Source organism: Anser cygnoides, chromosome 1 (assembly GCF_040182565.1).
Source record: "Anser cygnoides isolate HZ-2024a breed goose chromosome 1, Taihu_goose_T2T_genome, whole genome shotgun sequence".
NCBI lineage: Eukaryota > Metazoa > Chordata > Aves > Anseriformes > Anatidae > Anser > Anser cygnoides.
In genome coordinates this window covers 197,561,347-197,574,243 of record NC_089873.1, presented here as the reverse complement: position 1 = coordinate 197,574,243, position 12,897 = coordinate 197,561,347, and the positions used below count along the sequence as shown (strand labels likewise).

Sequence of the window (12,897 nt, the reverse complement as noted above, 5' to 3'; positions counted from 1 at the left end):
TGCATTTGTAATAGACATTGCATTTTTCTGTCTTTACTAAACAAATACCTTAAAATTCTGAAGCAGAGACCTTTTGGTTTTCCTTTTCTTTTTGAGTCATTTTCAAAATCCTGTATTGTGATTGTTCCTCTAGCTGAGGAAATAGGATGTCTTTTCCTGGAATTAGAATTGTTTTTCAGCTAGGCTAGGGGAGGCTATTACTAGACAGTAGTAAAGTGTGCTTATTCTTACTCTAAAATCTGCTACATGTTTTCATAGCTCTATTGTCCTGATGATGCAGAGAGCAAGCAGGTAAATTTGGCCCCATGCTAGTTTTGCTGCTGCACTCTTCTCTATGCTTTGTCACCGTCTGTCTCTGAGGTTCACATTTTATTTATTTTTTTGTCTGATTTCATTTTGTGTATGTCTGCTGTTCCTGTATTTCACAAAGGTTATTCTTCGGTGCTGCTTTTTGTTGTCCGTTTAGACAGCTTTGTTTCTTGCTGCAATTCATATGCTGCAGACAATACTGAAAGATTTAACAGGCATGACCAAACTGTGCTGTTCGTGGCTGAGTATTAGAGGGTAAGCTGATCAAAAGTTTTGCTGGCTAGGCCAGGAGGTTGGATCATCCTGAAACAAATGAAAGAGTCCTGTTCAAGTTCAGGAAGTCATGATTCAGAGCAATTAAGCTCTCAGTCTCTAATGTGAAAATACAATCTGTGATTATTTTTTTCTGTAAATATATCCCAGGAAACTACAGCAATAGAGACGATGTGTTTTTGTAGGGTTCCTTCTGAAGAACAGGGAATAGGAGAAAGAAAACAACTTCTTGGTCTGTTCTTTTCTTTGGTTTATCTTCTTGTTTATACTAAAACTAGCTGCTGACTGTTTCAATGCTGACAAATTCCATGTTTTAAGTTAACTCCTCAAACCTTCCATTGCATCACAGAATTAACAGGAAAAAATGTTGATAGTGAAGTAGGATACATTTTATATACTTAGAAAAATAAGTATAAAATAGGAAAAAATAAAGAAAATGATTAGTTGTCAGGGGTAAGAATCTAAAAATAGCAATTCTCAAGGATGATTTCAAAAAGAAAGTGAAGAAATTAAATGTAATCACAAATGTGTGAGCAAGTGATCTTGCATAGACCTTGCTGTTCATGCAAGGAAAAAAAAAATTGAAAGTTGGTTGTGGGTTATCTTGTGGCTTGAGAAAGCTTTTATTTGAATACAAATTTATTGAACGTTCATTTTTAATTTCACAAATGATACTGTGTTGAGCATGAACTGAAATCTTGTAAAGGGTTTTTCCCCAGTGCTTTGACTGATCACGTGCATGAAGAAACCAAAACTTCGCTGTATGTTGATAATTACATGTTTAAATGGTGCTTTTTTTTTCTGCTTAAATCACTTGAAGTAATATGGCTTGGAACTGACTGTTTGGATGCACCCACTTAACTTGATCGTGTTTAACAAAAAGCTATTTTGAATTAAATAATATTGAATCTGTATTTATTGTATGATTCTATTTCTGATACCTGATTTGGTAAATCTTCATGTACTAACTTTAAATTATAACTGTATTTGTTTTTACTAAAGCTTCTTATATGTGGTTTTGTTACTTTCTTCTACTGAATTTATGGTAATTCATGCTTCCTTGGTGGCTCATAAAGAATGAGAGAAATGGAAAAACCAAGTAACTGTCCCCTCAGCACAGTGGAATTTAAATCTGAGTGCTAGCTTCATATAGATAGGACTGCTTAATGTTCTAATTTGGAAATTCATCCTCAAGAACTGGGAAATAAAGCTGAGACCTTCAAGTCAAATTTTTTCCTGTTATGAAATCTAGCTGGCAGTGAAACATGCACCAGTGCTTTGAGAGCCTTTCAGGAAAGATGGTAGGAAAAACCAAGTAAGCACTGTGACAGCTGGGGGTCACTGACCTGCAAAAAAAATGTCTGAAATGCCGCAAGAGGAAGTTTTTCTTTCTATACAGTTCATCCTTGGATAGCACCAATTAATTGTAGCCCTTAATCAGAAGTTACTGACTGAGTTTTAGTGTATTTAATTGCAGGCTGCTATAGGAGCTTGTGAGTAAAGTTGTTGTGGTAAAATATGAAAGCAAGGATTTTTAGGAGCTGCCTTAAGAGCCATTAGAGGCTTAAATTAGTTAGAGTTAAGAACAGAAAAACAAACTGAAGAGGGAGGGATAGAACAGACCTTGGAAAGCTGCTGCATATTGAAGATAAACCTGTTGTCTTTTCTGGATAAGCAGGATAAATGGAGTTCAGGGGAAGTCGGAAGAGAGCAAAACGAAAAGATTAGTGGTAAGGATGAAGGCAAATCAAAAAAGTGATTGGAATCAAGATTGGCATTGGGAGGATGTAGTTGGAGATTTTAAGGTTGTTTTTCTTGAGAAATCCTACCTCTTGAGGCAGAGACTGTGAGAGAGCAGCCAGGTATCTTGCTGCAAGTTATGTTTCTTTAAGGAAATTAAAGGCATCTGAATGAGCTTCATCTACTCCTAGCATGACTTTGTGAATGAAGTGCTATATGAATTATATATAATATGTAAGTATACATTGGTTACAGGAGGGTATCAGTAGGTGAAAGGGAGGATGGTTTTGGTTTGTTTTTTTGATATGTTTTTATCTCAGTTCTGCTGTACTTAGCTTGCTTGACTAAATCACGTAATCAACTAAAACGTTTTGTGCCACGTGTATGTGGAGAAGCACGGTGTCTTTTTAGATGCCATTTGTTGTTTAATCTTCTGCTAAATATGATTGCATTTTTGCAGCAATAATGGAAAGAAACATGCCTATTAATTTTAAATATGCAATGTATATAAAAATTAGTTTTGACTGTTCTGCTTTTTGGTGCACTTCTAACAATTTTTCCCTAAAGGTACTGCAGTAAAAAATATGTTGTTCTGTCTTTATTTTTAATCATAAGAACATATGTAGTAATAAAATTATAGTTATTCTACTGAGGACCTGTCCTGTACAGTTCCTACTGAAGTAATGAAACATGAAACAATGCCTGTTTGTTATATAATTATAGCTGAGATAATATAGATGGGATAAGTAAATGTGTATTTATATACTTCCCTTCTTCAGATAATTTTATTTCCTGAGTCATGCTTAACACAGCACTGCTTACTTCAGCCTCTTCTGCTTGCACATAGACATTAGATCATTAGCTTTGGAGCAGATTCCCTGTCTTTGTCGTCTTTCGTCTTCCCCTTGCGTTGCAGTTTGGAATTGGGCTTCCTGGTGAAAATTTGTAGCCCTGGTGTTATTCCATTGCCCCTTCAGGTAAGGTTTCAGTGTCATGTTAAAGATTAGTAGGAAAATGGACTAATTTGTAATTTAAGGTGTGGGTTTTTTCTTCCTTTGTGGGACAGGGAGGAATATGCCAGTAACTAAAACAAGTTCTAGCTCTTCTCTTAGATTCTTGGTCACTTCAGTTGCAGACTTCCCTTCTGTGTAACCAGTTGTGCTACAAGTGCTGCTTTGTGCACAGTCAACACCACGTATGAAACAACAACAAGTTTCGAAGTATACACATGACAGTAATGTTCACTCCTTACTGCCCTGCCATCTTATAATAATATCCTTTTGTAAGCTGTGCTCAGTTGATGAGATAAACTTGGACTCTTGGTGAATTCTGTAGATTTCGATATAATTTTTAAAAGTTGGGGAATCGCAGTGATTTCATAGAAGATTAGGAAAGTCCTTAAAGATCAATGTATTGGGTGATTCCTGTTGTTACTTACAGGTGTTCAGTTCCTTGGTTGTCAGTGGGTATTCATTTAATAGCTATATACAGATATTCTCTAATATGCATTAGTCTTGTGATTAAAAAAACAGTTTTACTTACATTTTATACTTACACTTCAGAAATTGTAGGGACTTGTGAGATTTACTTTTGTATCTCAGCGTAGGTTGAATTTATGTTTTTGCTTTGGTTACTCTGTTGCCTTCTATCTGCCAGCAGTGAGTTCTGCTTTGTGTTCAAGACTCATTGCATTTCATGGCAAAAATGGTGTATTGAGAAACTAAAAACGAAAAATGAAGACTTGCACTGAATGGAGGCATGCACACGGACTTTTAAAACTACATATATTTATGTTAAGTTACAGCAATATATAAATATTTAGGTTTAGAGGTATGCATTATCAGTAGTTCTCTAATGATGGCTTATGTTCTGGAAGTTGGAATCTAATTTAAGGAAAAATAGAAAAAATACAAAAAAAACCAAACCACCAGTTAATGGTGAGTTGAACTAGAAGGCTTGTCTCTCACTGAGCAAATAATTTAGTAGAAATGGAGTTTTGTGGTTGTATTTGATTGACCTAGGAGGCATCAAACAGAGCTAGTAGGAGACCACGCCACAAGGATATCGTGGGTGCTCAATGTTTATGAAAGTTCAAGGGGAGAATGGAGAAGTTTCTGAAAGACAGATACCTTGGCACCTAGTAAATAGACAGAATCTGACTGAGGAAATCACCTGAGGTACCTTGAGGCCAAGGGATTCACAGTCACTATACTTTCTGGATTTAGATGTGATTTAGGAGTCTGACAGTAAACAGTCTCCTTTCAGTCACTTACCATTCGGTGTTTTAGTAAGGGCTGTCCATCCACCCAGGCTAAGTGCCTGTGCTAGAAAGATTTCTGGTTCGACCCAGAATGGCTGTTACTGTATTATATGGGCTACAGTAATCATGAGAATTTTAGTGAAAAAGTCTGAAGATCAGCATTACTGAGCTTATATAACTCAAGTCACCTAAAACATAAGCTAATTCTGGGAATTCTGTTCCCGCTGAGTCTTTGGAGGAGATGTGGAGACATGTAATTGCACAGGAGTGCAGTCAGACTTGGAAGTGTTTGGTTTCGTAACTGCTCACAAAACTAAATAGGAATCACAGACATGATAGACAGCAGTACAAATCAATTTTTAATCTACTATTTCAACATGTAGGGATGTCAGCAGAACACAAGAGCGTTTTACTGGCTAGAGTAGAAAGCAACATAGTGCTTAATGTCAAAAGCTTCTAGGACAAACCTTCTATTTCTGCAGCTGTTGATGGCACTTAATAAGGACAACTGGCTACTCTGACAGCCAGGTGAGCAGACAGACCTTTACTTGTCCTGTCTGCAGCTGTGTGTTTTATTTAGAAAGAGAACCTTGGCCAGGTTTGTCTCTAGTAAGCTAATACTCATCAGATCATTGAATCTAATAAGCAGAATTCTTCCAGGAGGTAGGTGGACTGATCAGCTCCTGGCACCCTGCTTCAAAGGCATTTTATCCTTTCTTTCTACAAAGAAACATGCCAGACCAGAATATACTTTACTCAATGTTCAAGAGGACTGATACCCCAAGGGTAGTTTTGTTTTTTCCTAGAGCCAGCTGGTTTTTGGCTTTGCAGTTCAAAAGAGATATTCTTGCTGAGTTTCATCTTCTAGGGATGTGTGGCTTTGAAGGACTCTGAGGCAAACAGTGGTTAGAAGGTCTGCCCGCATGGCTAGGGTGTTGGCTCAGCAGTCAAGGAACATTGTCAGTTCATCAGATTTTACAGTTGGATGATATGGGGCATGTACCTATTTTATAAAATAGCTTCTGATCAGCTTGGCTGCCTTTGGGGTCTAGTAACTAAGTACAGGGTTCTTTGCACTTGAGCTTTGAATTCTGCACAGAAGTCCTGTTAACCGTGGATGTGGTAGGATTTTTGAATGTTTTCCAGCATTGTCACTCTTTCTTGCTGTTCTGTTCAACAGCCTCAGATAAAAGCTGAGGTAGTGGTGTTACTTGTATGCAGCATTTAAAGCTTGTGAGCATTAAGGGTAAGGAAAGAAAACCCAGTGCCTAGATCACTGGTTTTCCTCATTTGGCAGCATGTAGCACTGATAGTGGAATAGAGGGTTTGCTAGAGAAAGGCATAGCTTTTGGGACCAAAAGGAGGGAGTTAGAAATGTAGTTTGTAGGAGATTTCTTAGGCCAAAGACTACAGTAAGAAATTCTTGTCCTGGTTACGCCTTGGGATATTACTGAAATGCAATTGAATGATGATTTTACTCTCTGACATTCCTCCAGGAATGTCTTCTGAGAATAAGCAAAAAAAATCTATCCTCCGCCCTCCCAAGGCTTTAAACAATTAAAATCTTCAGCAGTAGCACAATACGACAGACAAAGAGCTAATGCACTTTGAATGTGGATATAGTCGATATTTCAGGCATATATTTTAATTTCTGGGTGTATGTCTGAATCTCAATGTGAAATGACAATCGTTGTGGATAATGTGTCTTACGCAAAGTGGTCTCAGTCTGAGTCTAGCAGAGGGATGGCTTTTGCTAGTGTGTTACTGTGTTATGCTGAGGAGTTGTGGAAAGAGAGGTTGTATATGATGATTTCCTGGAGCAGGTCTTGTTCTAATTTCTTGTACATTCTTAACATTTGTAGTGGATCTTTCGCTATGTCATCTTAAAATTGTATTTAAATCTAAAGAAATTGAGGCAAAATTTTCCTGTATCTAATTTAGCTATTTCAGAAGTCCATATCTATATGATTCTAAAACATGCATTTGTAAAGCACCTGCTAAATAGCATGGGGTGAGCGTAGTTGAGAGAATAGTTTTTGGTCTAAGCAAAATATAGGTGAATGTCCGTGATCATAGAGAGACGGGAATGAGAGTTTTCTGAACTGTAGATCACTGAAAGGTTATTTCCTCCAAAGCCGCTGTTTGGAATATAAGGGAAACACCTCAGGACTCTGCGTTCAGACGTTAGCTTTGGACTCTTGAACACAGTCGCACAACTCCTTTTACCATTTCCTAAATGTAGGTTTCCCTGAATGTACCTTCCTGCACATAGAGATGTATCACTGCTGGTCATAGCGCTTTGTTTCTGTCTGCTTCTGGTGTTTTCTTACCTTTATGTTGCTTTTTTGCGTCCTGTTCTTCAGATTTGTGTTTGTGCTTGCTTAAGCCTTTAACACTTTTACAGCAAGTTACAGTGTGAAGAAAGTGCCAATAAGTCTTGTCACTTCTTTAACTGCTTGTGAAGGATCAGGGAAATAGTATTTCTGAAACTTGTCACTATTATCTTGCTGCTGCTGCTGGGCCTTAATCACTAGCTAAACTTTCCCATGAAAGGTAGAATATCTATGCTTGTTCTTTTTTTCTGGTGCTCATGCTGGTTTCATTCTGGCAGGCTTGACTTATTGCTGGTTTTGTACCATAATGCTATAGCAAAAGCTAGTGTCAAAAGCATATGAAAGGATGCAAACAAATTATAAAATAAAACTCCAAATCCTAAATCAAAATGATAGAGCTTTCTGTTCTTTGATTTCCCACCCGCCATTTCGTTGTCCTTATCCCAGAAATGTTAGACATGAGCCTGAAACTCTTTTGTTTCATGTACTGTTATATATGTAAAATGTTGGAATTTTTTTTAGATCAATTTCAGCTGGAGCAAACAAGAGCCCGCCATGAACTCCTTCCTTCTATATTGCAGGCCCACTCCCCGATGGATGGGAACAAGCTATGACCCAGGATGGAGAAATTTACTACATAAACCATAAGAACAAGACAACATCTTGGCTAGACCCAAGGCTTGACCCACGCTTTGGTAAAAGTTCATCTCGCTTCAGAATTTTTGATTCGCTTCAGTTCACTTAGCTTTAATTATGCAGGCATAGTTTGAAAACTCTTTATACTATAATTAAAATAGATTTTTAATTTGAAACATAGACCTTATTTAAATTCTTATTGTAAAAATAAAATATAAAAAAGGATTAGCATATATCCTGTAGGAATATGTCACCAAAGTTTCTAACGTTAGGTATTGGGATTTTGCCATATGATCCATACCGTTCCCAAACTCGGTGGCCTTCGGAAATGATTTATCTAAAGACAGTCTCAGCCAAGTTCACTCTTCCCTTAAACTTGCAATTCTTTACAACAGTAGAATCTTTTAATTCCCAAATAAATACTTATTTTCCTTTGCACTACCCTAAGGGAGGGCATTCTCAAATAATAATTTATGCTATTTAAATACACTTGAAACATATACCAGCTTATAATTCCAGCTTGTCACAGTGATGATCATGATGAAACTTTGTTTTAAACAATACAGAGAGAAATGTTTAGATGTGTTGTTTCTACTCGAATCTCCTTTGTGTGAGGTAAAGACTACTAAGCAGACTATTATTATTGAAAATAGAAATAGTAACTTAAATTAGGCATCACAGGGTGTAGATCTAAATATGTAACAAAGTAGGACTGGTATCAGCTTTTTGCAATTCTTTGATCTATATGAAAAGCAGAGCTGCAAGCACTTCAGTAAAGTATTGGCACTGATGAATACAAATAGCAATAACATTAAGAGTCTGGTTTACTAGATGGTCCAAGGGATTGTTCCGATGTATTTAAGGTGGTATTACAACTTCAGTTTTTCTTTAAAGTCATGATCTCTGTATGTGTGAGCTTTGTTAGATGCATTAATTTGCCCTCGATTTGTTTTCCCAACAACTTACTATTTTCAACTCTTTTGGATTTCAGTTAACTTTTCCAGAGACATGGAAGGAACAGTAGGGGTAAAAAAAAAAAAAAAAAAAAAAATCATTGTGGTTTTCAAGCTTTAGTTTTGGACTCGGTGCAACTAAATGAAAACAGTGTGCAGATCACTGAGTAGGTCAGGCTGAGGGGATACAAAGCCTTTGAAGCTTTACAGGGGTTGACCTAACAACAACTGTGGGCCCCTTTTGGGAGAGGCATTAACTCTATGAATGCCATATAAACACAGAGCTGCAAAACTCAACAGTCACTGTTCTGTTTTGCTTTTCTGAAATGGCTGTTAGAAATTTCAGCTTTTTTGTTTTGTAGGCTTGAGCGCTCACATTAAACATCCGTTTGCTCTTATGGAAATCATTAGATTGTCACACTTTGTTTATAAACTGCTCTCCAGTTTGTAGACAGGTCGAACCACTGTGCAACTTGAGCACAAAGGTGGGGCGTATATTGAAGGTTGTCAGCTTTGGCAAGCGTCCATGCTGGCTTTAACTGCAGTCAGAGTTGCGGACCTGTTTGCGTGTTGCAAGAGGAGCGTGTGGGTAATTCGCAACTCACAATTACATAATCATGTGAATAAGGCTGAAAAGGAAGCAGTCATTTTGAAAATCAATGTTGCCTTTTGCATTTAAAATGGGCAGGTCAATTATATTCACTTAAGTAATCTTGCAAGATATGCATTTTGCTCTTCTTTGCATTACCGTGTAGTTTCGGATGATGAGCTGGATATACCAGCTGGAATTAAAAAGGAGTGTGGGGGGAAGGCTTTAATTGGCAAAGGTCACGAGTGAGATGAATCTTACTTCTCAGAACTATGTTCTGCTCCTTTGTAAATAGTGCAGCCTAACCGTAAGGGTAAAAGCTACTTGTCTTGTGCATACTGAAACTCCCTCGAATGTGAAGGCTGTGCAGTTAAACTGAAAGAAGTTAGAAATGTCCAAAAGACTGCATAAGGGTTTCTTGCTGCATAGCTTCCCTTTTTGGGCCCACTGTGTATGTGTATCCCAGACAGGCTTGAGTATATGCCAAGGCTCTTTATTTTGTGGTCGGACTTTTAATCTGTTCCAGACCTTTTCAGTCAAAGAGCTCAAGTGTAACTGAAAGGGGCAGGAAAGAAGGGAAAAAAAAAAAAAAGCATGTGGGCTCTTCTGATCTAGAGTGACGGCAAATAGAGACAAGCTGCTAGCTGCTGTTGAGCTTGAAGGAGTTTTCCTTGAAATCTGAAGTTGTACACATCGTATTGTGGTTTATGTTTTTGTCATTCAAGCCAAGAAAATACTGACTCTTTTTCCTGATGCTTTCTCACTTGTGACCGTCATAAACCACTCCAGCAAAGAAGAAAAAATCAGTTTGACAGAGCTAACTTAGTGAGCCTTGCATTTATTTATCATGTAGAGATCCTCAACTAATAAGTGCTGTGACCCTAAATAGACCACGAATGACTCAAAAGTTTACCTTTCAATACTTAATGCAGGTTGAAAATCCCCACTCCCAGCCCCCCAGTTCACCATATTTTTCTGTCACTGTGTTTTAATATAAGGGCTTGGATTTCACTTTTTTTGTCTACTAACACTTTCTGAAGGGAACCTAGGTGGATTCTCCTCTGTTATAGTAAAGTCTTCGATCATTACAATACTAACTTTAATTGAAAATGAAGAAGTTCATTTCTTCCTCAGTAGTACCCCTCTGACTGATCTGAAGAACCATTGAAAACAGTAAAACTGTTGAATGGTATGTGCAAACATACTCTTCTATTTCAGTATTCAGAAATGGAAGGTTTGAAGAGTTTTTGCCTTAACTGCTTTTGAATTCCCAGCTTCCAAGGAGACAGCCCTTATTTCTCTGTGTTTTGCTCATCAGTTGGCAGCTTTGTAGTCATCTTTATTTTCTCCAGTAGGTATGCATATACTTTTTTAAAAGTAGTGCTTGGAATCTTCCATTAATGTGGCTGGAAAAGAGGGAGGAAGGAGGATCAGGTTAAAGAAATTGTTTTAGGCAGACATACCTACTGACTTGTTTGGTAAAGGGAGTTTGGGTATTGCGTTCATGCCTTTAAACAGAAAAAAAAAAAAAAGGGTGCTGCTGATACGGATTCTTTCTTGAAGCAGACTTTTAAGACTAATGCATCAGATAAGAGTTTCTGTCAGAATACTGTGCTGTGAGGTAGGCTGAGTCTAAAATCTGAGTGCTCCAAGTTGAAGATAAGAGCTTCGATCGAAGACCCAAATCTACCACCTTTGAAGTGGGCCCGAGGTCTTTGGCTACACCGCTTAAACGGCACAGAAGTCTTGTTGGCTCACTCAGATGTTGATCCTCCAAGGCTACGTATTTGGCAGTAGAACAGTTGTGAGTTAGGAGAATTGACAACGTTTAAAATCTAGGAGAGGACGAAATATGAAAGGAGGGTCTTCTCATGCCAAGTGCAGACAAATCTTAGATTAGATGGGATTGAAGGATGGGGGTTGGGACGGGGCTTTCTTAGGCCTGTGTCAGCAGGATTCTTTGTGCTAGTGGAGCATCTGGTACAAACATGCTGTCCAGCCTTTCGCAGTGCCTCTGCAGGCCTCATAGGAAAGGGCTTCAAGTTACTATTTTTAAGGTTATGTCTTTAAGAGAAATAGTCAGGTCGAGCTTGTGTTTTGTGATGTTTTGTCTTTTACTAGCTTCTGCTACTGTGCATTGTTCATTCTTCACAGACCCTGATGTTTTTTGTAGGTCTTCCAAGCGGCGTTGATATGTTTTCTTGATAGTCAGACTGTCTTGGTGCGAAGCAGGTCAGCTAAGCACTCTGAGTGGCCAGAGCTACTGAAGTAGAAGAACATCTGCTTTTTCTATAAAATTAAATTTCCTAGAACCACTTGAAGTTTGGAATTATTCAACTTTATTGCTACAGGTTTCCGAGAGTTGGCTTTCATATCAAATACTGTTAAAGGAATTTTAACTGTTACTTCAGTTTGCAGATGGCAGGGCTGGTTTTTGAAACACAAGTAGAAATAATTTGCCTTTGGTGAACTTGAGGTGGGAAAATACTGGAAACTGGCATTTAATTTGTGTCTTTATTGAGTTAATGCAAGCCTTGCATTTGAATGTAGTACTCCATTAGAGAAGTTAGGCAAACCTCTCTGCAGGAATTTGAATATAACACATTACTGTTTGTTTTCTTATTTTATTCCAAACTTCAGTTTTAGAGGTTTGTTATTAGCAATCAGACTAATGTTTTATATCCCAGACTTTTTCCTTCTGTTCTTTCATACTTGGAGCTGCCAAATGGGGTATGAAGCAAGAGATGTGACCTTGGATTGAAATCGTTGCTACAATTTTATCGCTCCCACTTAGGGATCATATTAAGATTTTTGTGAAGGTCTGTATGAATTTTGGATGAGGAGAAGGGGATGGCATGACAGTGTTTAACATCATTCTGGAAAGTGCCACAGGGGTGTGGTGTACAGTAGCTGCTTAAACTACACAAGTAGGAAAAGGAGTAATGATGACAGTTGGAGTACAGAGAATACACATCAGGATTTTGTTTCCTTCTTTCATAATGCAAGAACATTATACCTTTAAAACAACAAAAAGGATGTGCGCAAGACTACTGAAGGAGATTAAAAGGAGGTATTCCGTAATGTTTTCTTATCCCTTACCTGTCTAACGCATTGTTTAATATGTGTTTCTTCATATTAGCTTGTAGTAGCCTCACTGAGGCAGATTTGTGGACAAGACAGGGCTAGAACTCTAGCCTGGAGAACTTTTTTTTTTTAGTTTTTTATCTGGTCGCAAAGAAGCCGCCTGGTCACAGTGGCCTTACAAATTTTTTGAGTTCCAGATCCACCTTCCATTTTTGTGCAAAAGCAGAACACGAGCAACAGTTGGTTTTGATCTGCAAATTCAATGTTATATCTTCTTTACATGCTCTGTCACTAAAAACAAAACAAAATGGATATGACTCATCTGAGAGGTCTGCTACTAGATTTTTCACTTTCCTGCTTCTGTCTTTGCAGAAGAACAATTTCAGGAGATCACTTAGGATGGGGAATAGACTTACTTATTTTAGTATGACTGTCAGAATGCGTACATACTGAGCAACATCAATTTTCACTGAACCAGTGGCTTCTGTCAAAGTAAGTTCATTGTGAATCTGCAAGCCAGACAAAATTTCACTGGTAAGCATCCCATTGTTTTCAAGATGCTGCCCTTATAAAATGGTAGTGACAGTAAACGCTTATTAGTTGTTCATTATCTATCAGAAATCTTGTTTTGTTCAAAAGCAGTATGTATTTAGACCTCTTTACTGAATGGAGTTCATTGAAGAAATCATTAAATCTGCCCACAAGTACTGTGTGAACTAC

General features: G+C 37.8%; 1 protein-coding gene across 8 annotated transcripts in view; it reads left to right on the top strand.

Moving 5' to 3' along the window:
• Positions 1-12,897, top strand: part of YAP1 (Yes1 associated transcriptional regulator) — an 88,212-nt gene that overhangs the window by 48,822 nt on the left and 26,493 nt on the right. For 4 of the 8 annotated variants that reach the window (XM_048078174.2, XM_048078175.2, XM_048078176.2 and 1 more), the window contains exon 4: positions 7,497-7,610. The exons of the other annotated variants lie outside the window; for them this stretch is intronic. In XM_048078174.2, coding sequence (XP_047934131.1) covers positions 7,497-7,610 — 114 coding nt within the window. The remainder of the gene's footprint in view (positions 1-7,496; positions 7,611-12,897) is intronic. 8 annotated transcript variants of the gene reach the window in all.